Raw genomic sequence first — 25,908 nt, 5'->3', positions numbered from 1 at the left:
ACGTAAATGAAAGGAGAAACTAAAGTGATGCCTTATACGGGTTGGGTGTATAAATATATAACAAAAATTTGTTTAATTCCATTCCAAACATAACGGTTAGATTTTGGGGCAGTGCCATTGTATCAACCGGGTCATAACTGTTCAAATGACGCTCACAAATAGGCAGATTCCTTCCATTTGATTTTTTACACGATGTACATCATATATATTCGAGCGAGCTCAACATGACGGATTAATCCTCATGCTTAACCAGTGATTTTAGTATCCCAGGAAGAGGTGGCGAAGTGGGAGGCATACCAGAAAAATTCGATCTCGATGAATTAGTTATTTGAGATGGATACATATTGGGAATGCTCAATTCTTTGCCACCATCATCTGTAGGGAAGCTTTGAGCCAACGTAAGGATATACAAGTAAAATGAGGAGTTTAGTGATAACAAAAGTATTGTTCTGCAACATAATCAAAGTGAGAAAGGCATAAGCTGTCAACAGCAACACAGCCAAAAGTTACAAGATAACAGATATAGATAAATATATCAAACTCAAAACAAAGAAAGAGCTCATAACTCCTGTAAGGTCATGCCAAATAAACGATCAAGAAAAAATAGATATATGCTTTCGACAAATGTAGGTCTTGGATATTTCTTTCCATTCCCAAAACTAAGCAGCGCATGGATTCATTAATTTTTTGGTACAAACGGAGATCATGAGCTCCTATTATTCAACATTAAAGAACTTGACTGTAATGCCTAAAAGGGTCGAATTTGATTCTCTGTTCTTGAAGCATTTGGAAAGCTTATCTGACGTTCCTTCATATTTCAACCACCTTGCAAAAGAATTTCATTTTGGATACGCCTAATGATATTTTGTAAGTTTATGAGTTAAGGAAACCAGAAACAAAAGGTACCCAACAATGAATAATGAAAAAAATGGTCACTCTTCTCTCGATTGATTTCTATAAGGTACGTACATCAACATTTTGTGTACTTATTGAAAAGATTTAACATGTTTTCCCTACATCAGTAATTTCAAGAATAAAGTACTGTGGAAAAATAATGCACCAGTTCATCACTAATCCTATGAATGTGGGAATTTGGAAATGCATATGATAATACTACAGAAAAGAACTACAAATGGTCTAATTGGCATGCTAAATTAAGCAATAAATAAAAAGCAAAAGACTAGAACAAAAGCTGCACGATTTCCCAGACTCCAATAAAAAACAAGATTCCCATAATCTCTTTCGTAGCAGGCGAAGTATGCATGCATCAGGGATGCTAAAGATGGAAAAATCTGAATTGAATATCAGAAACGTTGTCAGCTAATTGTGCATTGATGTACAGAACACCAAACCATTTCAAAGCTGTAGATAGACAAACAATGACTATTTCCAAGAAACAAGATTCCAAGTAAATTAATTAATATATATTGAAAGAGCGAGCTTACCCATTATATGTAGTTCTTCCTCTGCTTTCCACTTTCCCCCACACTATGAAGAGAAGGCACAAACTTAATCGCCATGTAACTCAAACTATTTAATCGATATTACAGACTATATAAAAGAGAAGTAACAGACAATCCTGCCCTGCCCCAACCCCAAAATTTTTGGATGTTAAAATAATCTATACAGATCTCCGTTTGAACTTTGAACTACAAAGTGTTGATAATGTCAAAAATATTTCCAAAGATTGATTAAACTACCAACATAAGCTTTTCATTTGCATTCTGCCTTACACCATTGCTAAATGCACACCAGAAAATACCCGGAAAAATACATGGCATATTAAAATAAAAAAATCCTTTCATGCTAAATGACGGAGTCCACGGCTACTTTTATCACCCCCTACTGCACGTTGATTTCTCTTCTTCTTGTTCCTATTTATAACAATATAATCATAAAACATGTAACCAAATACGACAATGAATCGATAGAACTAGATAGTCATCCATGGAGATATAACAAGACTCTTTAATATTTTAATAATCATTGTTATATTCTACATCAACCTCAAACCCTAAAAGCACACATTTGTAATTCAGTACACATCCTATTGATTGTGAATAAAGTCACGAAAGTAATAAAGCACAAAGGTGGTTTGGACCCAAATCCCAATGTAAAGTGCAAGGATGCACCATCGATGTCCAATGCAATAGGACATAATCTTCTAAAATCTTAATATGTGAAAAATATAGCATTAAAGATTATCCTATAGGTAATTTACAATTAATTACCAACAAAACATAAATACTTATTAGTCTACAAGTAAATGAGGAACTATGACATTACATTTCATATGCACCAAGCCCTAGAAGGCATGCTTCACAGCCAAGACACGTGCTGTACCAGGATTGAGCCTTTGCTTGATCTTAGTCGCAAGGGACTGATCCTCGCAGCGCCTTGAGCCTGCAGCACCTCGTAAAGTTTAAAAAACTATGATTCTCTCAACTTCAAAATCATTAGTTTCCAAACTCCTGATTTATATACAAATTTATATTTTGTTTTGTTCTAATTCTCTAGCAAAAAATTACAAATCCTTTTCTTCGTGACCAAAGATAAACAATCCATTCAGAACCAATGTTGAATTACATTAGACTTTGAGCCACAAGTAAACCAAATATCATCTAATATTACAAGGGAATCTGTCCAACGAACATCCTTTTGGATCTACTAAAACTACATACTTCATTAACCCACCATCTTTAACTTCTCCTTTAACTTTCAACACTTGTTATCTTTCAATCAAAATAATCAACTCGTCGCAAAACTGTGTCAAACAGAGTTCATATCAGAGTAACTGATGCACGTGGTTCGAAAGACCAAAGCAAATTTATGAACAATCAACACAATTCCAGTCATGTTACTGATCATAAAATACATAATTTTCACAAAGAACTTCAGTAACGAACATTTGCAGGAAAAGAAAATAACTGAAAGATAAAAGGACACGACTCAAGAGCTCACCCAGCAGCCGCCCGAGACCCAGCATCTTCACCCTGGATATCAAGGTTGTTCATCCGATTTGAAGGGGTTGTCGCTGCAGCCTCACTCCGGCTTAAGGGGGACCCAACACTGCCGCTGGTTGATATAGATTGACCAGAAACAGTGGTACCGCATGCCTTGTGGCTCCTCCACCGCCACCTTTAGAAACAGATGATGGGGCCTTATCCCCACCTTCTTGATTAATATTTTTCTTGTCACCATGATTCACCATTATCACAGAAAACAATAAACCGTCAAAAGATGACAGACTGGTAACCGAGAACTTCTGAAATTTCAAGAAACATCGGCGAAAAAAGAAGAAAAAAACTTGGGTTTGGAAGAAACCCGATATGAGATTTACAAAAGAAACACCAAGAACCGTGAGGATACAAGAGAAACTCCGTAAAGAATTAGGTAAAAACAACGCAGGAATATCTATCAGTACACAAGAAAGAATTTACCCACCCAAATAACCATCAAATCAACAACATAGAGCACTTGGGAGAGAGACCCGAGTCAAAAGAAGACAGCAGCAAACGCAAAATTCTTGAAAAGATGAACCAGATTTCTACGGTAGGTGATTGACAGACATCCAGAAAGTGCGAAATGTAAGGCAATACTACTACGTTGTTCGACGGAAATCAGGAAGGAAGTAACGAAATGAAGTTCAAATATTTCCAAAAATTATAATTTATAATAAAAAAAAATTAAACCACGTGCCAACTTAAACTTGAGGGATATATGAGTAAATAATAAAATATTACATTCTAAATTTCTAACAAAATAAAATATATTTCAGGATTTATAAATACCCAAAGACACACACACACACTCTATCACTCAATATGCCTAATATAAACTAATTTGAAGAAAATATACACGTAAAAAAACAAAACATAAGATGGTCCGCCCCCAACATCTTTCAATCGGATATATATTACTGGGTTTTTTTAAAAAATATTATAAATTAATAAAATTATTGTAAAAATATGATAACTTTTAAAAATTTGTAAAACTATAACAATCCGGGACTTACTGTCCCGGATTCAAATTTTTTATTATTATTATTTTTTTAATTTTTTTTTTAAAAAAAACAAAAGGATATAAGCGATTGATTGGGCAAAACCGTCGCTATTGGCGACGGTTTAACAAAACCCGTTGCTAATGGCGACTGTTTTACCAAGTACCGTCGCTATTCGCGACAGTTAAAACAAAACCTGTCGCTATTTGCGACGGTTTAAATAAACACTGTCGCTATTTGCGACGGTTTTTGGGCACGGATTCTAGAACAGACTACGGATTCAATAAAGCCTATTTAAATGCGGTGATGCTCTTCATTTTATCACCGAAGCCGAGTAACTTAGGAACAAAATTATTTCTTTCGATCACCGAGCATCTAACATTCTTTCCAGCACCGGTCTTCAGACTTTTTTATTTAATTATTAGCGTAAGTCTTCTGCATTTTTCAGAATATTAAGAGATATTTTTTTTTGTTTAGTATTTTATATTGTTCGTTCATTATACCAGTTTTAAGTTTTAAGTAATAACAATAATTATAATATTAATTGTATTATTGGAATTGTAATACTGTAATTTACAATTTTTGGAATAATAATAATTATACTTAATTTAATTATAATAATTATATTTACGTGATATAATATTATATGTACACTAATTGCAATAATTACAATAATTATATTTAATTTACGTGATATAATATTATTTCTACAATATTTACTAACTATACTTTGTTTAATTACAATAATTATATTTAATTGATGTAATATTATATCTACAACAATTACAATAATTACAATAATTATATTTACGTGATATAATAATAAAAACTATACTTAATTTAATCATAGTAGTTTTAAGTAATAATAATAATAACTATATTTAATTTAATTACAATAATTATAATATTAATTGTTTTATTGGAATTATAATATGTATATAAATTACGGACTTTATATTTACGTGAAATTTTATGTATAGTATAATAATGAGTTATAAAGAATTTGTGATTCTCCTTCCTTTATAAATTGCGTCGATCGTGTGATTATCGTAATTCCTAATTTGATTTGATAGTTTTCTGTCGAATATCAGAATTTTAGAGAATTGCGCCGAGTCTCAGTAATTCAGAATTTGATTTGAAAGAATTGTGCTGAGTATCAGAATTTGGGAGAATTGCGCCGAGTTTAAGTCAAATATCTGTTTTTTCTTTCTATATTGAATAGTTTTATGTATATTATATCTGATAATGTTTGTAATTTATTGCAGATATTAAACTCCGTTAGCTGATTTAATTACAAATTCCGTACAACGACATTTGAAAAGGTAATTTCAATAATTTCTTATATTTTAAAAGACTTACACTATTAATATTCTGAAAAATGCAGAAGACTTACGCTAATAATTAAATAGAAGAGTCTGAAGATCGGTGCTGGAAAGAATGTTCGATGCTCGGTGATCGAAAGAAATAATTTTGCTCCTAAGTTGCTCGGCTTCGGTGATAAAATGAAGAGCATCACCGCATTTAAATAGGTAGAAATAAGATTACGGGTTAATGGGTAACGGATATGGAATTCGTGATTTTCTGAGTCCGCGGCAGACTGGGAAGGATAATTTGAATCCGTACCTTAGCGACGAGTTTTGGTAAAACCGTCGCAAATAGCGACGTTGTTTGTTTTAACCGTCGCTATTGGCGACAGTTTTTGTTTAATAAGCGACGGGTGTTTGGTACAACAGTCGCCAATAGCGACGGGTTTTATTAAACCGTCGCCAATAGCGATTGTTTTGCACATCAATCGCCGATATCCATTTTATTTTGTATTTATTAAAAAGTAAAAAAAAAAATAATAATAAAAAATTTGAATCCGGGACAGTAAGTCCCGGATTGTTATAGTTTTATTAATTTTTAAAAGTTGTCACATTTTTACAATAATTTTATTAATTTATAATATTTTTAAAAAAAAACCCTATATTACATAACTTATCGCATGACTATATTGTTATTTTTATTAAGATATTTCTGAAATAGTTCACGTAAAATAGGTTCTAAACTGACTCTTTATCGTCTACATTCTTTAATACAAACTTCGAACTAATAAAAGGTAACTTGACATCCAGCTTCCGAAAGCAGATTTCACGACTTGCAACCGAAAAATATCGCACGTTGAGTAACACAAAATCAGCATCTTCAAACCAACCAAAATTATTACAATTATCGGTTCAAGTCATGTCGAAAACAAAGGTGTGAAAAATTAGCCACCTTAACGTTGCCAATATGACCATTACATTCTTTAATCAACGACAACTCATAAGCCCAACAAAATAACTCATAGCAACTCTTTTGGATACATCATGTACAAGTTACAGGACACATGAGCTAAATCAGAGGCTGGCAGCAAATATGTTTGTTGATGTAAGAACCTACTCACAAGTTCATCAGCGCACGAAGATCATCTCTGCTGATCTCTCTCTGATCCTTGGAACTCTTTTTACCAAATGCTTTCCTAGCTAGCATCTTTTTGTTTGCTTGGAGTTGTAAAATCCTCTCCTCTATTGTATCTCTGGCAATCAATCTCACGATCTTCACATCATCCTTTTGGCCTATTCGGTGGACCCTGTCCATAGCCTGTTCCTCCACTGCTGGATTCCACCACGGCTCGAGTAAGTATACCCTCGAAGCAGCAGTAAGGTTTATACCCGCACTTGAAGCTTTTAGACTCGCAAGCAATATTGTAGGACCTTCTGGCGCAGGGACTTCAAATTCTTTAATCACTTGAGCTCTCTTTTTTGCATTCGATAATCCATCTAAACGGAGTACTTTAAAACCAGCTTCTCTGAGTGGTGCTTCGAGTAAAAGTAACATCTTTCGGAATTGAGAGAATATGACTGATTTTGTTGATGGGTTCTGATCTCTAGACATGGATAGCAGTCTTAACAGAGCAGCGACTTTGGATGAAATGCTTGAAGATGAAGCTCCAGAAGGAATTGCCTGAGAAGACTCCGGAGGGGCTTTGAAGAGATCGGACTCTGAAAGCAGATGGCGGCACAATGGACAACAGGGTTTTGTTCGTTTGAGCGTCTTCAAGATGCAGGATCGGCAAAAGATGTGAGCGCAGCATGTTATTATAATATCTGTAGGTGGAGATATGCATATTGGACAGTCGAAATCTTCTCCATCTTGCAACACTGAAAGCAATTTTTGGAGTAATCTTGGATTGTTCTTCACATCTGTATGGATTACACGTGATGTATACACGACTATTAGATATAAAAGTAGCTATTTGGTTCCAAATGCTATCCATAATCAAGAAAAGTACACCCAAAAGCATGAAGTTTGGAAGAATATTTCTCAACAAATTCCACATGCAACATTTGAAAGCTGTACAAAGAAAATAAACAGCTGATGAAACATTCTGGAATAAAGTAAAAAAAGTTGCTTTCATCTTCATGGTGAATTGCCAAAAGATACGAAGTCCTACAAGTTTCCCTTTCTCGTGAGAAATTACTTTCTTGAGCATAGGGGACATCTAATTTAACTAAACGAGATGGATTAGAAGAGGAGGAAGCAGCAGAGTCGCAAAGAATGGTGAAATCAGAGTGAATACCTTCAATTTTGCCTGGCGGAATGAGTGCTCTGAGATCTGAAGGGCATAGGGCTAGATCTGTGCAAATCTGACGAAGACGTATGAGTATGCCGAGTATGGTAGAATAATTTACCACCAAACTTTCATCAGAAATGTAGCCTTGAACAATCTTCCCTGCCTCTCCTTCCATCTGATCATAAACCTCGCGTTCTTCTTCACAGAGGTTTACAAAAAAGGTCTCTATGCTTTTAGATGGCAGATCAACCAATCCCTTATCTTTGGTTCTCCTCAAAGATATTGCAGCCATGAGACCCTACAGCATAATGCACATAGGATTGTTGTGACTTGTGACATAATCTATGAATCTTGGAAGATTCAGCAATTATTCAGTGGGAAACAATCAAAAAAGAAAAATAAAATGAAGTAACTATTGTTTAAAAACAAAAGAAAAAGAAACTAAAATAAATAGAAATCAAACCCCAATTGTGATTCAAAGAGATGGTAAGTGATACCCAAACTCAAATGGAAACCGTGCAGGTACGTGAATTTTAACACACACATGCAGGTAACTAACTAAACATGTATGAATGCATATAAGCATATTCTGGTTTGATCTACACACACATAGAAATACGCCCTTTATACCATAAATCAATGAGAATATCAAAACATGCGCATGTCCAACATGAAACACGAGACCCATACATCCAATTTCGAATGCCATGGGAAAAACTGTATTTTTGTGGTATAGTATGAAATAAGCTGAATTCTCATCAAATACAAGTTATCATTTCATGAACTCGCGAACTTCGGGGAAAGAACTGCAAGTAAACGAAGCTTTAAGCAAATGCATACATAAAGGCTGATGGAAGGATCAACAAGTAAGGCATAAACGCCTTCTGAAAGATAATGAATTATACAACCTCAAAACTTTTCAAAATATATAAAATATTTCTACCACTAATGATAAGATATCAATCTAATTTAATAACAAGATAAAGCATTTTACTTATCCTAACAACCTTACTAACAACCTTATCAACACTTATCCAACAATACATGTAAGCAGAATGTCTTCATACCTCACCTGTCAAACACTAGGGAACAAATATGGCACCTCACAAAGAATTATTTAAATCATAGCAGATGATGTTGAAAATATGAACAGTAGGAACTAAATCTTAAAACACTAACTAATAATAGAGTAAGATGTACTGACCTGCAGCCGGGAGATGCCCTTCTCATCTCCCTGAGAGAGAGGGCGTTGTATCAAACTATTCCAGAGGCTTTTAACAGAAAATGGTTCAAACTTCAGAAAAGCCATTAAAGAAAACAAATCATACGAGGAGTTTTGTATGGGTGTGCCAGAAACAGCCCACCTACGCTTGGACTTCAGTTTAGTGACAGCACGACTTTGTTGAGCATTCACGTTCTTAATCACATGTGCCTCATCCAATATAACTCGTCTCCACTCGATATTTTTTATAGGAGACTTGACCGAAGACTCCTCACTAGCTAGTGTAGAATATGTCGTTAGTACAATATCATACTTCTGAAGCTCTTTAGCATCTTTGGTCCGTTCTCCATAGTATATATAAACCTTAAAACTTCCTCTTCTTGTATGCTCTTCTAACTGTGTTATCCAAGATGAGAATACAGAAGGCGGACAAACAATTAGCGTAGTCATTGGCTCCAATGCATCAGATTGATTGTGATCCTCCACCTTTTGCTTTTTCCTCGAATTTTCAGTCTTTTCACTACCTCTTTTTCTTTTTGACTTTTTGCTTAACAAAGGAACGCATTCCTCTTCATCTAGTTCCACATCATTTCCAACATCCACATTGATAGATGAATAGGTAGCTTTATCAAAAGCAATCAATGAGAGGAGAGTAAGAGTTTTACCCAGGCCCATATCATCTGCGAATATTCCACCTCTTATAGGCTGAGGTCTTGTACCAGTCTGGTAATTGGTTAATTCATTCACATAAACCCCATCTTTTTCTACCCAAAATGGAGGCAATTCACATGATGTCTCCCTGCTAACAAGCCACCCCAATCCTTCCTTTTGATGGGAGAAAAGTTCTGAAGTTATAATGCTTTTTGGTGGTTCCAGTGCTTCAGCGGCACCTTCATTACAAACTTTTAAGTCCAACAACTTAAATATCTCATCCACACTCTTCTCCTCTAAAATACATTTTTTCTCCTTCACAGCCGCTGCTTCTGATACTGTGAAAGATGCATCGGTTTCAGCAATTAACTGCAGCCCACCACTAGCAATTGCCATTTTTACCCTCTCAAAATCCTCTATTCTTGAAAAAATGTGAACTTGACAAGAAAGGCTATAAATTCTTCCCTTTCCTGGTAGTTTTGGCACAATTCCTGTAACATTCCAAACTCACACATTAAGCATTTGGCAGGAACCTGTATAAAGTGAAGAGAAACACTTATAACGACAAGTGATTAATCGAGTTTGAAAATAAGGAACCAAACTAGCATTAGAAACTAATTTCACAGCATAACAAAGTCGCTGTAATCATCAATTGTTTATGAAAATAACAATCAAAATTCAGTAAACCAACAAAACTATATAATCCAAACGTACAAATGAGATTAGAAAAGGCAGGCCCAAAGGACAATTAAAACTCTGTACGAAACCACAAAATCGGAATGCACAATTGAAGATTAGGAAAAGTTAGTTCGTTCTTCAATTTGTCAAAATGTCATTCCTCTTATGACGCTTCTATTATCACTTCGTCAAGAAATTAGTAACACGCTCTGAAATAAAACTAAGCCAATATCACACAAGACCCACAGGAAAATATTAGACCAACAAGTTAAAAGAAATCAAACAGAAGAGTGTGCAGTGGACCATATTCCCAACATTTTATCCTTGCCAAAAACCTCGCTTCTCTTATTTCAAACGCAAATACAAAAAACAAATATATATATAAATAAAAATACAAAAAAATAAGTGCACCAACAAAGCAAAATTGAATCCAATAAATTACCCTCAACGGTAATCAAATGGTCGTCGATCAAAGGAGACAAAACCGCAGCGGCGGAACGCTCGACGTGACCCACTTGCACGGACCTGGTATTGAGAACCTTAATCGCGTTCCGGTCGTATGGATTCAATTCATCCCGCAGCAAAGCCACCAGTTCCCGGCCGCTGATGGTACCCTGGTAGTGGCGAAGACCGACAACGTTAACGATCAGAAAACCGAGCATATACGTATCGGTGGGAGACGAGGAAGACGAACCCTCATCAAAAGGGCTGCTTAAAGGGGTAGAAGGCCAGTGGTCCAAAGTCATGAAAAAATCAACTGGGTCCTGCTGATCATCGGATGCGGGTTCAATATTGGCCATTAATCTTGAATTGGGATTGAAACGGAGAGGTTTTTGGTAAAAGGGAGTAGTTTGAGTTTGTTTTTTAGTGTGGGAAGTGAAGGGTAAAGGTTTTGAAAAGTTGGGGAAGAAACTGCTGGACTGATGCACACTACTCGATTTTAAATTCACGCAACTGTTTGGATGGCATATATCCACATGAGAATCACATGCACATTGTGATTCAATTAGCACGTGCGAGTTGTTTGGAAACAGGATAAGTTGGTATAAAATACGTGTTCCCATTCGCTTCCATTCATTCGGTCTGCTCCTTTCAAAAAAATCCACGGATTTGAACTACGGTTTAAAGGAAAGGGGATTTGATGATCATCAGTTAGAATGGGTGAGTTGGATGAACAATCTATCAAACTTAGAGATATATTTTCTCTACTCTGGCTTGATCTGATAAGATGAGCCCGTCTGCCCTGGCCTAATCTGATTAATGAGCTTGGGTGGTCTGGTCTGTGAGTACCTTTGACTGGGGTAGATTATCTTGGGTCAGATGATCTGCACACACACTCAACAAAAAAATGTCATTGTGGGTGCCAGAAGGGTTTCCAGCGTGACCACTGCAACGTTCAAGTCAGTAATGTTCACTAAGTAGATATATAATTTATTGAATGTAGTACAATGCAATACCTTATATCCCAAATGGATGAACAACTCGAGTATTTATAGGAGAGAAGATGACCTCAATTATGGTGTCTGGACACTGTTCCTGACAAGGCATATGTCCACACACTGTCCTTTGATAACTGACCATGCACTGTCCTATGTCAGTAGATATGGTGAACCATATTGTTCTGGTCTTGTCATGGACATTGTTTGTCAAGTTAATGATTTCAAGGCATGTTGATTCATATTGGCGGATCCGTCTTCTCGCGATCGGCCCAAGTGGGAAGGAACCCGAGCTGGAAAGATCTTTGCTGATGATTAAGTGAGATGAACCCTGGTCGGCCGACATGAACGTTGGTCGGGTGACCTAAACCCTTGTCGGGCGCGATGAACCCTGGTAGGGTGACCTGAACCTTGGTTGAGAGAGATGAACCCTGGTTAACTTCTACCCGGGTTCTACTCAGTTTCCTAAGAACAACTTGAAATCTGGTCTTACTTTGGTCTTTCCTTTCTGCACGAGTCCAATGATGACCCGAGCTTTTTCCAATGCATCACCACTCCCTCCTTAAATATTCAGGCCAAAGTCATATTGGTTGTCCCGATTAGTCATGCACCGCATTTGTTCAGCTATTGATGAAAATATTAAGTTTCTAGTCCAATCCTTTTTTTCTTGAATTTTCGCTAGTTATTCTGGCTAACTATGCGGTCTTGATCACTGACCGAGGACTAAGTAGCTTCAACAGTTTGTAAAATTTTTCTAAGTGTTGAAAGTAATCGGGGACTTATGCCTCACGGACTTAAAACAAGGTATCGGTGTCTCATGTCTCTTGGGCTTAAGATAAGGTGCCGGAGCCTCATGTCTCCCGGGCTTAGATAAAGTGTCAGAGCCAGCCCTCTTGGGCTTAGAATAAGGTGTCGAGGCTTCACGTTTCTCGGGCTTAATATAAGGTGTTGGGCCCTAATAAAGTGACATGACCTCATCCCTCTCGGGCTTAGAATAAAGTGTTGGGGTCTCATGTCTCCCGGGCTTAGATAAAATGTCAGAGCCTCATCTTTCTCGGGATTAGAATAAGGAGTTTGGGCCTCATGGCTCCTAGGCTTAGATTGTGTTGGGGCCTCATGTCTCCCGAGCTTAGAATAAAGTGTCAGGACCGCATTCCTCCCATGGTTTGATGAAGTATCAGAGCCTCATGTCTCCCGGGCTTAGATAAAGTGTCGGAAGCTCATGGCTCCGGAGACTCATACCTACCGGACTTTAGATAAATTATTGGGACGTCATGCCTCTCGGACTTAGAATAAGGTGTTGAGACCTTATTACTCTCGGGTTTATATAAAGTGTTAGAGTCTCATGTCTCTCGGGCTTAGAATAAGGTGTGGTGCCTCATGTCTCCCAGACTTAGAATAAGTGTTGGTGCCTCATGCTTCCGAGGCTTAAGATATGGTGCTAGAGCCTCATACCACACGGGCTTTAGATAAGGTGTCGGGGCCTCATACCTCCCGAACTTATAGTAAGGTGCTGGGGTCTCATGTCTCTCGTACTTAGATAAAGTACCGAGGCCTCATGTTTCTCGAGCTTAGAATAAGTGTCGGAGCTTCATATCTCTCGGGCTCAAGATAAGGTGTCGGGACATCATACCTCTCAAGCTTTAGATAAGGTGTCGGGAGCTCATGTCTCTCGGGCTTAAGATAAGGTGTCGGAACCTCATACCTCTAGAAATTTAGATAAGGTGTTGGGGCTTCATCTCTCCCGGGCTTTAGATAAGGTGGCTGGGCCTCATGTCTCCTACACTTAAGATTAAGTGTTGATGCCTCATACTTCTCGGGCTTTAGATAAGGTACTGAGGCCTCATGTCTTCCGAGCTTAAGATAAGATGTCGGGATCTCATGCCTCCCGAACTTTAAATAAGGTGTTATGGCCTCATTTCTCCCGAGCTTTAAATAAGGTGATGGGGCCTCATCCCTCTTGGGCTTAAGACAAATGGAAACCGTATCTACGTCTATAAATCGTATTTCTCACAGACAACATCAATGATAATGTCCGGGTAAATTGGGTGAGCTGAGTAGGCAATTTACCCAGCAGAGAGATGTAATTTCCCTTCCCTGACTGATGGGATGAGCCTGTCGACCCTGACCTGACTAGATTGGATGAGCTCGAGGTGGCTTGGTCTGAGAGTACCGTTGACCAGATAGGATGAGCTCAGCTCATACCATTTGCAAACACTCAACAAGAAAATGTCAATGGGTCACCGGAAAGGTTTTTGACGTGGTCACTCTGACGCTCAATTTAGTACATGTTCACTAAGTAGAAAGAGAGTTTATTGAATGAAGTAAAATGCAAAATCCCATGTCCCAAATGAATGAGCAAACCCGAGTATTTATAGGGGAGATGATGACCTTGATTATGGTGCCTTGACACTGTTCTTGATTAGATATTTGATCGCGCCATGTCCTCTGACGACTGCCATGTCATGTTCTTTGTCAGTAGGCATAGCGACCCACACTATTCTTGTATTGACATGATCACTGATTGTCAAGCTAATGATTTCGAAGCACGTTGACCCATACTGGTAAGCTCGTCTCCTCGTTATTAGCCCAAATGGGAAGGAACCTGATCGAGAAAGATCTTTGCTGGTGATTAAGTGAGATGAACCCTGGTCAGGCGAGATAAAACCTGATCGGGTGACCTGAACCTAGTCAGGGGTGATGAACCCAAGTCAGACGAGATGAACCCTGGTTGAGTGACCTGAACCCTGGTCGGACGAAATGAACCCTGATTAACTTGTACCCAAGCTCTACTCAGTTTCCCAAAAGCAACTTGAAATTTGGTCCTCCCTTCCTGCCCGAGTCCAAGGATGACTCGGCCTTTCCAGGGCATCGGGATTATAGTAAACAAGTATGATGTATGAGAGCAATAACACAACATGAGAAATCCAGAGAATGAACCAAAATGAAATAATGTCAAGTAAAGATGGATTGATAGTATTCAACCACAATTCAACTTATATTTACCGCATATGGTATCATATATCTTGTTTATGCAAAGAATAATAGATACAACACCCAACAATTTAGTCGAATAATACTACATATCGAATTTGAGTTTTTCTCATTTGATCTAAGGAATAAACTGCCTCAACTTGCCCACCATATCTCTGCCTCTGACTAAACTCAACAATCTCAAAGCTGGTGAAAGCTTAAAAAAAATCAAGGTCACAAACTAAATAAAAAAGTGTTTTGATACAACAATATCCTCTAGAATAATATGATTATTTATACTTCTGCTTAAGAGGGTGAATATTCTCTCCAAAGCTCCTTAACAATGGCAGTGAGTGACTCTGCGTGAAGCCATGTCTCGTACGAAGTGCAACGATGAAGTCCAGTTTCAAGAATGTTCGACATGTGGAACATTAAATCCACCAATTCTCGCGAAGTTTGAGCGGTTTTTGGNTTTATTGAATGAAGTAAAATGCAAAATCCCATGTCCCAAATGAATGAGCAAACCCGAGTATTTATAGGGGAGATGATGACCTTGATTATGGTGCCTTGACACTGTTCTTGATTAGATATTTGATCGCGCCATGTCCTCTGACGACTGCCATGTCATGTTCTTTGTCAGTAGGCATAGCGACCCACACTATTCTTGTATTGACATGATCACTGATTGTCAAGCTAATGATTTCGAAGCACGTTGACCCATACTGGTAAGCTCGTCTCCTCGTTATTAGCCCAAATGGGAAGGAACCTGATCGAGAAAGATCTTTGCTGGTGATTAAGTGAGATGAACCCTGGTCAGGCGAGATAAAACCTGATCGGGTGACCTGAACCTAGTCAGGGGTGATGAACCCAAGTCAGACGAGATGAACCCTGGTTGAGTGACCTGAACCCTGGTCGGACGAAATGAACCCTGATTAACTTGTACCCAAGCTCTACTCAGTTTCCCAAAAGCAACTTGAAATTTGGTCCTCCCTTCCTGCCCGAGTCCAAGGATGACTCGGCCTTTCCAGGGCATCGGGATTATAGTAAACAAGTATGATGTATGAGAGCAATAACACAACATGAGAAATCCAGAGAATGAACCAAAATGAAATAATGTCAAGTAAAGATGGATTGATAGTATTCAACCACAATTCAACTTATATTTACCGCATATGGTATCATATATCTTGTTTATGCAAAGAATAATAGATACAACACCCAACAATTTAGTCGAATAATACTACATATCGAATTTGAGTTTTTCTCATTTGATCTAAGGAATAAACTGCCTCAACTTGCCCACCATATCTCTGCCTCTGACTAAACTCAACAATCTCAAAGCTGGTGAAAGCTTAAAAAAAATCAAGGTCACAAACTAAATAAAAAAGTGTTTTGATACAACAATATCCTCTAGAATAATATGATTATTTATACTTCTGCTTAAGAGGGTGAATATTCTCTCCAAAGCTCCTTAACAATGGCAGTGAGTGACTCTGCGTGAAGCCATGTCTCGTACGAAGTGCAACGATGAAGTCCAGTTTCAAGAATGTTCGACATGTGGAACATTAAATCCACCAATTCTCGCGAAGTTTGAGCGGTTTTTGGATCCATTTTATGCAGAGAAAAACCACTTTTTTCCAAATTAAGAAAAAAATGAATAGGGGAATCAAGAGTCAATGACATATCAACTGTAATCTTCCAATGCAAGCACCATAATCGATATATTCAAAGACAACCGACAATGTCCAGATCAATTGCTTTTCCTGATTTAAATCTTGGTTCCAACATTTTTTGGTTCACGAGCTTCGACAATCTAAATTGTGAAGTGTAACACAAATTTGAGACGAATGAAATAAAAGTAGTCGACCAATCTCGCAGAGCAATAAACCAAATTAATGTTAAAATTAAACTTGAAATTAATGAACCGTATTATAGAATATTTATTTAAATAATCAGTGTTGTACATTCTAGATTCCTCCTACAAAATGTGACACATAAAATGCATACTCAACTAAATATCTTAGTCAATATTTACGTACATCTAAATAGTCTTGAGGTATACTGATTGTCTTCTCGCTGATCCTAGACATTATAACTCAAATAATGGTATTACTCTCTATTCATGCTTTCTATTAACTCAACTATTATCTCCTAAGTATGGCTAAGGATCCACGAATCACTGCTTACTCATCAAGTTTTGCACAAACCTTATGAGCTTTTTGGAACAGCTGGAAAAGCCTAGAATATTGGTGCACCTTGAAATGAATCCCACGTGCTCTATTTATAGGTTGAGTTCAAAAGCTTTGAACAAGCTATGCAGTGACGTGTCGTCGTCGTCTTGGCATCTCATTGGATCCCTGACTTCGAAAGGTTCGAGATCTTACGTTTCGATGCTCGATCATTTGACACGATACTTCGGAAGCTCTTATCTATGTTTGGAAGGTCCGATCTCTATTCGGAAGTTCCAAACTCCCTTCAGAAACTTCGATCATGTTTAACGGTTTCGGACTGTTTTTCCATGGTTCCGACATGACTGCTGAATAAATATTTTGATTTTTATTAAGTAATGACATTTAAATCTCTTTTAAGCCATGGTTTATTAAAACTGAACTTGGGTTTACAAGTATTTTAATCCATTTGACATCAATGGATTTCAAAGGGACATGACGAAATCATGAATTCACAATCATCATTTAAAATCAACTTCGAGGGTACGTAACTACCAAGTTTTATAATACATTATTGTCATTGGCACACAATGTCTATGCATATTAATTTTTTTTGTTAAATAATTTTAGTGTAATAAATCTAAATAGCATGAACATTTTTAAAAATGAGTTTTTATAATAAATTTTATTTTATGAGTGATATGATCATTTAATTTAAAAATTTTAAAGTACAGATAAAGATAAAAATATTTTATCAAGACATGTTAATTATTAGGGGTATTCAAATTAATACAATTTAGTTTGGTTTAGATAAAAATTTGAACCAAACAATAAATTTTCAGTTTTACAAAATTTCAAACCAAATTAAACCATGGAATTTTTATAATCAAACCAAACCGTGAATTTCGATTTAATCTGTTTTAGATGATTAGTTCTAAGTTTTAAGTTTCATAGTAATTTAGTGCATGCAATATTATAGTTTTTAAAAAAAATTAGCAATTGACACTTGATAGAAATTTAATAAATATTTTATTTGATCATGAATTAGAATGATTATAAGTAAAAATCATACATTAAAACATTTAAGCACGTCAAAAATTTTTGCAACATATAAAAAATACAAAATTTTAATGTTGTAGTTATGTTTATATGTAGTAAAAGGTGAAATAAATAAATTCTCAATGTAATTCGATTGTTACGAGGCTCTTTAATAATAAAAAATAAGCTAAAAATATATACATATATCCAAGAAAAATCATATTAAATTAACAAAATTTATTACTCAAATTTTTTTTATATTAATGCAATCGATTTGAATTGATTTATTTTTATCATCATAGTTGAACGTTAATTTGGAACAAAACTCAAACATTGTTTAATGTTTTAGTGGTGAATTTTTAGGATGGTTTTGTACTTGTATCTCGACCATAAAGCAAAAATCTATTAAATTTGTCACGAACAAAAATTATAATAAAATTTTGAAGTTCCAAAAACAAGAAATTTCAAGTAATAATTAGATACAAATACAACCATCCATGATTTCACAATAATCAAGTTTTATAATATAAAATGGGAAAATCATAATGATTTAAATGATATATATACATATAAGCATGAGGAAAATAGGTTTAGACTCAAATTAACTATAAATAAACACATAAGAATTACTTGTAGAATTCAAATATACCAATTATGCCTAATTTTATATATTAAATATACAATTTTGGAACCAAAAATCAGTTGCCATTTTACCCTTAAAAGAAAAAGAAAAGAAAGAAAATCAGCTCCACTCTCAGCAGTCGTCAGTGCTGAGGGAAGAAACCCTACCCCATTCCGCCGCCGCCTCCGCTGCCAACGCCTCCTCCTTTTCTGCTGCCTCATCTACTCACCCTTGTAAGCACCTGTGCATTTAATCCGTTTTTTTAAAATAATGTTCTGGGTTTCTATATATCTGGCACATAAATCTTTTTGCATTGAAATTTACGTCGTAGATTTGATTAAGTTCCTGTTTCTGTGTTGGAGTGTTATGTTTTTTTTAATTGATGCCGTGGGCCTGTGGATTTAGTTTCATTTTTACCTTTTTATACAATTCAATCGAGAAAGGTTAACGATAATAGTGATATATCTAATTATCACTTGTTTAGTGAAAATCCCTCTGCCACATCCCTTCCAACTATCCTTATTTTTTTGCTATCGTTGGGTCTCGTGATAAACACTATATAATGGGGGTAAACATTGTGTCTACCTAAGAGTTAGACTGCGATCAATTGGAAACCACCAGTTCGATCAAAGGTAGCATTAGGTGGTGTAATGTTTTGAGGTAGGAAAGAGTGTTGCCCATGATCTCAACCTCTTTTATTATTAATACCATCTAATTAACTACTTCCACATGTTACCATGAGCAAGAAGGAGAATCGTTAAAAAATTTGCATTATTATTTGAAAATTTGTCCTGGAAATAACATTGCCAAAAGGAAATAGCAAACCATACAATTCAATTGTGTTAAATCTTTCAACCTGAGGCCATGAGGGAAGGTGTTTTTTTTTGCCTTTAACGGGGTTGCACGTGCAAACATTTTTCAGATTCCATCACGTGCCAATCTCTTGTTAAAACAAAGCGACCATATTTCATATCGGAAGGGGAGAGATAAGAAGATAGAGGAAGAGAAAAGGACGAAATCTTTTTGGTCTTGTGCCACTTGCCATTATTCTGACATTAGCTCGTAGAAGATTCTGAGCTCAGGTACCGCGGAAAGGTTCTAAAATTGCTTATGAAGCATGTCTTCAATTCATTTGATTTAGGATTTTAATTTTAAATAATTACACGTGAGATTTATATTTATTGTTTATTTTGCCTGTTCTTGATACAAGTTCAGTTGGAATGATAATAGGATAGTTTTATTTGACTCATTTTGGTTTCAATATGTAATGTAATTCATTTGGTTTAACCCCTTTGGGTGAAAATGACAATAGCGATTTGCGGAAACCATTGGGGGTTTATTATTCTTTAGTTGCATTCTTATTGTAAACACTGAATCTGAAATAATCAAATCATCTTAAAAAGGAATTGTTTGATAAGTTGATAACGTGAAGTTCGATCAAGCTTCATTTGGAAAATCGAACTTTATGAGTAATAAAGAGTTTCTTGAAAAAATAAAATTAATGTATGTTTTAGTGTAACAAAGTTGCTCTCTTAAATTATTTTACTAGTTTTTTAAAATGAATTAAAGACTCGTTATTCTGGAGGCAACACATGTCACATTTTCCTCTCTCAGTGCATGCGCACAATATTGGCCCCACTTTTTTTTAAATGCCTTTTCTTTTATGTAAAACGCTTTTAACATTTAACGTGATTGCCATGATTATTTTAACAAGTAAAAGAACGAGCATGCTTAGAGTTCTTTTTCCTTTTCTAACTTCATGAAACGATGTGGTGATTTCTTAAATAGAACAGGCTTTATTCCAAAAATACTCATTAATACTGGACTTTAAGAGGTGCAACATTTATTTTGTGAAATGCCTTATCTGGTACGTGAGCATTTATTCATTGGCAATATTGGAGATGCTGCCGACATTCTTCAGAACGGAGGCAATGAAATCACACACATACTATCGGTCCTTAGTTCCGCATCCATTTCTTTCTTCTCGGAATGGCGCAGTGGGCTTTCTATTCCAAGCAAAGAAATTAAAAAGGTCTATGTTGGGGGATCAGGATCTGAAGATGTTTCAGGTGACTGGTCGAAGAGTTCGCTGTCACCGGACAAACTCCTATACGCTTTGGAGTATGCAGGCAAGGATTTGAAGTTTGTGAGGATGGCAGTGCCTCTGAGAGACATGGAGAATGAAAATTTACTTGACTATTTGGAAGTTTGCTTGGATTTCATTGAAGACAGTAGGAAAAAGGGATCTGTTTTGGTGCACTGCTTTGCTGGTGTATCAAGGAGGTATATTTTAATATTCTTTTGTTAATTATGATTTGGGTCATGCGTTCACTTTGTGTGGAACTGTGTTATGTCTTTACTCTTTATAGAAATGATGTCAGCACTCCAGCAGATGTGATGATCTTGATTTGCTACCTTAATTTGATGGGAAAATAGATTCTTGCCTAGTGCTAAGTAAAAGATCTTGAACTTTTCTACTTGGATTAAATGAGCGGCTTGAGTGCCTGCAATTTCGAAGCTTTACTCATTTCATTAACATAGCCCGCTATTATGTTAATTTTTTTTTTCCTTTCATTTACTTTTTGTTGTACTATGATGTACCGTTTGGTTCGTGGTATGAGACAAATAGTATGGAGATGAGTAATATTTTTAATAATAAAATATATAAAAATGATAGTTAATATAATGTTTGATTTGATTGATTAATTTGATTAAATTTGAGATAATGTGATATTACCGTTTTGTCCTTTTAAAAATATTAATAAAATATTTATAATATTATTTATTAAGGGTAATATTATAATTTCAATTAAGTGATTTGATTGATGTGAGATAAATGATTGATGATTTGATTGATGTAAGATAAATGATTGGTAGATAAATATATAATATGGTGCATTAAACATGAGATTAGATTGAATAAAAGTGTGGATAAAAATATGGATACATGATATAGCGAACCAAATGGGTTTCTGAGAACATTAATTTTGGTAATTAATGAAATAAGGTATAAATTTTAGTCTTTTACTTATATGCCAAAATCCAAATACATTATGGTTGATAACATATCTTTTCATTGAATATGAGTATCAAATGTAGTCTATGAAGAAGTTCAATTTTCAACAATAATCTGCATTCTCCGAGGACTTGTCTCGGTGTTGCATGTTTTTGTACTTGCCCGGAAATGTCCTCGACTTTCCTGCTTTCACTGGCTTGTTCTAAGATTGACCATGGTTGTCAGCCATGGGCTGGGATACTTTTTTGGGATAAAGGCCAATATTTGATTGCACCGGCAAAACCCTGGGTCTTTTTGGAGAACTTGGACTCAGAAGCATATCCAATGAATTTTGGATGGATTCATATATATATATTCAAACACTTACTTTTTTCTGGATTCTTTTGGTATCACTAAAAAGTGTGGACTCTCTCGGCTGATATTTACTATTTAGTGGTTTTTATCACAATATTCTTTTATAAAATTTCAATTTTCTCTTGTCAAAACCCCATGTTTACTCCTGATTATTCTCATGTTTCCAGTCAATTCATATCCAGCTTCTATTCAGAGAAGGCATACATTTTAATTGATTTTGTTCTCTGCTTTGTCAATCCCTAGGGGTTTACACCCTTCTTTGCGTGTGTTCGTTGCAGTGCAGCTATTATTACAGCATACCTGATGAAATGTGAGCAACTATCACAAGAAGGTGAGCAACTTTCACATGTTTTAGAATTTTGGTTCTTTAAATTGAGATGTGCAATTTGATGACAAGATCTTAATATCTTTATTGATAAGTTACATTAATAATTCATATTATTTATATTCTTGATCTTGTCTTTAACTTATTGTGTATGTTGCATTGATCTCCAGATGCCATCGAATCATTACGGCAAAGCTGTGAATTTGTATGTCCGAATGATGGTTTTCTGGAGCAGGTGATATAAGATTGAATTATTCTATACATACGTTGATCCTTCAAGATCATTCTTAGCTTTATGATGTCCCTTGTGATTATTTGAAGGTTGACTCTCTCTTTTCCAACATATGCAGTTAAAAATGTTCGAACAAATGGGTTTTAAGGTTGATCGTGCTAGCCCAACGTACAAGCGCTTCCGCTTAAAAACTTTAGGTTATTTTTTTTACCTGGACAAGGTTATCTTTTAATCGATTCTTTTATGTGTTAGATGATCTAGATTAGTGTGTGCTACTAGTCATTTATAAGTTCGACTTCAATTGCCATTTTCTTGATTGATCTATATGTTATGAATTACATTGTTCGAAGGAACAATGCAATGGTCAGAGGATGGTAGTATCCATAGAAAGTGTGATTTGTCAGTAAACATTTATGTTTCCCGATTCATACTTGTTCATGTTCAGAGTCCGGATGCTGGTGGTTTAAAAATGTCAGGAGTAGAATTACGGGTGGAAGAAAAGAAAGAGCGATAAAAATGATGTATCGATGCCCTTCTTACTGATAGAAATGAGAAGTAATTACCTTCTTGCGTTATGGGAGACAGAGAAGCAGTACATTTTATTACTATTCTTGCTTAATTATGATGCAAGCAGGAACACTTTTTCAGACAATACATTCTAAAAATAATTCTAAATTTTATTGTAGCTGTCTTTTGTGGTCCAAAAGAGAACAATACACGTTCAAATCTACACATTATTAATCGATTGTAATATGAATGGAAGAACCCTTCTCTTCTCTGTGAATGAGTGAATAAATAAAGCTCATGATCATTGGTGGCATGAATGATTTCTTTAGTATTCCCGACATGGTCCTTCTACCATATACTTTGTCGTTATCACAGTTGGACTTCTCATATTTTGCACATCCCAACAGGTGATTCCTATAACCGTGGAGAAAAAATAGATGGTTCTAAGTTCAGTGCTGATCCTGGCCTGCCAGCTGAAAATGCATCAGAGGTGGCGCACTCGCTTGATAAAGAAGTCTCCCCTACTCCTGCCTACCGCTGCAAGAAATGCCGTAGAGTAGTTGCATTAAAGGACCATGTTGTGGATCACATTCCAGGAGAGGGTGAGACATGCTTCGACTGGCATAAAAGGAGAAGTGGAGACCCTTTTAACAAATCTGATGAGGATGAATGTTCCTCTATCTTTGTCGAGCCGCTACGTTGGATGACAACTGGTAAGATAGATCGAAACTCGTGATATATATGTTAGTTTGTGTCGCCCTTTATTTTTTAACTATTAGTGGTTTCAACCCAAACCTGTGTCAGTTTGACCCATTTTCAAAATAATAATTGAGCTTTTTGATGTGGGATCACACAGTCGTGGAAGGTGGACTAGAGGGTAAGCTGTTATGCGCCCACTGTGAAGCTCGTTTAGGCTACTTTAACTGGTCTGGAATTCAGTGCAGTTGTGGAAGCTGGATTACTCCGGCCTTTCAGCTTCACAAAAGCAAAGTCGACATCAGTAGCATCTAAACTTCCCTCCACACAACTATTCCCTTTTTTAAGTTTCCGAAATACATGGTGCACATACTACATCCTTTTTTTTCTCCCTATTTTAATACATCGTGACGGATCGGAACTTGAAAGATTTTCTTAAGATATTGTGAATTTGACGTGAAGTGTCAAATATCTCGTCGATGGGGGAGTCCGTTTGAACATGTTGATGATGCAATACCAAATATTATGATAGATTCTAAAGGAGCGAAGTACAACCCAAAGGGCGATGTTTAGAAAACATGTGGAATAATCCCGTCTCAATGATATTTTGGTTCCTGACAAATGTATGGATTAATTATTTATACCTTGTTATTTAACATGTTCATGCCTCTCTCATCAATAGTCAATCTTTTCAAAGATAAATACCGATAATTATTTTTTAGATAAAAAATGCATATTTAATAAATAATGTGGTTACAATATAAGTTTTATCAACTAAAAATATACTTAATTATTCTTTTATGCATGGCTTCTTTTGATAATATGTTTTTTAATTGAAGCCCAAATGGAAGCATTGTTTCAGACTGCAAGGGTGTTTTAAAAAGTGTTTTCACGCCATACTCTATCACACTGGTTGAAAAATTTTCGGTACTCGACTTTCTAAGGACAAATAAATAATCGATGCCTTTAAAGGTTTTTAAAAAACATGAAATTGCTCATTTTCTCGTCTTGTTTCATTTCTATACCAGCTTAAATCTCTTAGTGGCCCATTGGTTACGAAATTTAGCAGAAGAAAACAGGTGGAAATAGGCCGAAAGAGTTTTTTTTTTTTAAATAAATAAGGAAAGTGGGATGAAGGAAGATAAAATGGATCTAAAAAAAAGTTGAGACAGAGGAAATATAGCCAAAATATGAAAATGTAGGGGAGTTCACACCTAATTTATGCAAAGACAGGTGGCCTCATGCAACTTTTCCTAACATAAAAGATGAATAACTCGATTTAGCAAGCCAGAAAGCAAAGACAAAGACTAGTGGGTGTCGACTAGTCATGACTCATTCGTGATGATACCCTTCAAACTTTTTTCTTTCTGATGTAGAAATTTCAGTATAAAATTTGAAAAATCTTATAAAGAGATTTCCCAAATAACTTAATAAAGTTACAATGGGACAATTAATGTTTATCTAACACGTCTGAGTCTGAATCGCAGCATCCAACCCAAACATTTCCATATCTATTTAATCTGTTTCACCCTTTAAATCTACCTTATAAATATAGGGCTTTGATGCAAATCATGCATATATACACAGCCACAAACAAATTTACACCCAAAACTACGTACGAACACAAACTATTATTTATATTATAATATGGCAGGTGGCTTCTTCAGGCGGTTTTCAACTTTCTTGATCGTCCTGATGCTACTCATGGCAGCTGGTAGTTTATAAATTTCGGTCATTGAATGAATTCTTACATTTTCTTAATAACTCATGCATATCAAATCTTTAGTTCCCGTGGAACATAATGATATCAAGATTTAAGGATATATAGAAGTGTTTTCTCGGACTCTGTTCAAGATTTTATCCATGCAACCCTTTTTTCTTTTCATCTTCTTAATCGAAATTTGACAGAGAGGATTGAAGATATGAGTAAAGATTTATTTGTTTGAAAGGCTGCTTATTATCGTCATTTTTTGTTGTTGTTGTGTGTTATAAATTAAGATTTGATTATTACAGAAGAGGTGGCAGAAGCAAGAACATGCGAGTCGAAGAGTCATAGGTTCAAGGGAGCTTGTGTAAGCAAAACCAACTGCGCTTCTGTGTGCATAACTGAAGGGTTTCATGGTGGCCGTTGCCGGGGCTTTCGCCGTCGATGTTTCTGCACAAAGCATTGTTAAAGAAGACAGATGGATGCATGCTTGTCATTATGAATAAATCTGATATATCCGTGGATGATCGAAGTTTTCGAATTTACTTGTGTGTCTTTGTGATTGTTTTGCATGAGTCAATGTGTTCTTGGCTTTCCACTTACTATATTTTCATAAGTAATATATTGGTACACTTGATTATTTGCAGAAATGGTTTTATGAAAACTGTGTTTTGAATTTAATTCCTCTTC

The 25,908-nt window shown here is 35.9% G+C and overlaps 2 protein-coding genes and 1 long non-coding RNA gene across 8 annotated transcripts; 1 reads left to right on the top strand and 2 right to left on the bottom strand.

The window, feature by feature from the left end:
- Positions 1-56: 56 nt before the first annotated feature.
- Positions 57-3,645, bottom strand: LOC140977373 (uncharacterized). Of its 3 annotated transcripts, none has more exons than XR_012175408.1 (4): positions 2,962-3,645; positions 2,287-2,403; positions 1,446-1,874; positions 57-1,292 (listed from the first exon to the last, which is right to left on the bottom strand). It is a non-coding gene; the product is annotated as an uncharacterized lncRNA (long non-coding RNA). The 3 variants fall into 3 exon arrangements; XR_012175409.1 differs by having other exon boundaries at positions 57-854; XR_012175407.1 differs by having other exon boundaries at positions 57-1,874; positions 2,962-3,644.
- A 2,492-nt stretch (positions 3,646-6,137) lies between these two features.
- On the bottom strand, positions 6,138-11,091 carry LOC140977372 (putative SWI/SNF-related matrix-associated actin-dependent regulator of chromatin subfamily A member 3-like 1). 2 transcript variants are annotated; one of them, XM_073442111.1, is made up of 4 exons: positions 10,589-11,091; positions 8,800-9,959; positions 7,602-7,893; positions 6,138-7,224 (listed from the first exon to the last, which is right to left on the bottom strand). In XM_073442111.1, the coding sequence occupies exons 1-4, from the start codon at positions 10,944-10,946 to the stop codon at positions 6,422-6,424; spliced, it is 2,613 nt and encodes an 870-aa protein (XP_073298212.1). In that variant the 5' UTR covers positions 10,947-11,091; the 3' UTR covers positions 6,138-6,421. The 2 variants fall into 2 exon arrangements, with proteins under 2 accessions (XP_073298212.1, XP_073298214.1); XM_073442113.1 differs by having other exon boundaries at positions 8,800-10,001; positions 10,589-11,090.
- An 8,214-nt stretch (positions 11,092-19,305) lies between these two features.
- On the top strand, positions 19,306-25,899 carry LOC140977371 (uncharacterized). 3 transcript variants are annotated; one of them, XM_073442110.1, is made up of 8 exons: positions 19,306-19,465; positions 20,177-20,666; positions 22,032-22,084; positions 22,249-22,313; positions 22,429-22,507; positions 23,225-23,530; positions 23,674-25,227; positions 25,527-25,899. In XM_073442110.1, exons 2-7 carry the CDS (start codon positions 20,239-20,241, stop codon positions 23,826-23,828), a joined length of 1,086 nt encoding a protein of 361 aa, XP_073298211.1. In that variant the 5' UTR covers positions 19,306-19,465; positions 20,177-20,238; the 3' UTR covers positions 23,829-25,227; positions 25,527-25,899. The 3 variants fall into 3 exon arrangements, with proteins under 3 accessions (XP_073298211.1, XP_073298209.1, XP_073298210.1); XM_073442108.1 differs by having other exon boundaries at positions 19,312-19,465; positions 20,218-20,666; XM_073442109.1 differs by having other exon boundaries at positions 19,329-19,465; positions 20,172-20,666.
- The last annotated feature ends 9 nt before the right edge of the window (positions 25,900-25,908 follow it).

Source organism: Primulina huaijiensis, chromosome 5, assembly GCF_012295235.1.
Source record: "Primulina huaijiensis isolate GDHJ02 chromosome 5, ASM1229523v2, whole genome shotgun sequence".
Lineage (NCBI taxonomy): Eukaryota > Viridiplantae > Streptophyta > Magnoliopsida > Lamiales > Gesneriaceae > Primulina > Primulina huaijiensis.
The sequence above is the reverse complement of the archived record's forward strand: the minus strand, read 5'-3'. Positions and strand labels throughout refer to the sequence as shown.

Bases quoted from the DNA above. Each gene is read 5' to 3' on its own strand.
- LOC140977372 (XM_073442111.1), bottom strand. From the start codon at position 10,946: ATGGCCAATATTGAACCCGCATCCGATGATCAGCAGGACCCAGTTGAT. The intron at 9,960-10,588 runs GTAATTTATTGG...GGAATGTTACAG, and splicing joins CCATTTGATTACCGTTGAGG to GAATTGTGCCAAAACTACCA. The intron at 7,894-8,799 runs GTCAGTACATCT...ATTATGCTGTAG, and splicing joins AGGGCATCTCCCGGCTGCAG to GGTCTCATGGCTGCAATATC.
- LOC140977371 (XM_073442110.1), top strand. From the start codon at position 20,239: ATGCCTTATCTGGTACGTGAGCATTTATTCATTGGCAATATTGGAGAT. The intron at 20,667-22,031 runs GTATATTTTAAT...TGTTCGTTGCAG, and splicing joins TTTGCTGGTGTATCAAGGAG to TGCAGCTATTATTACAGCAT. The intron at 22,085-22,248 runs GTGAGCAACTTT...ATTGATCTCCAG, and splicing joins TGAGCAACTATCACAAGAAG to ATGCCATCGAATCATTACGG.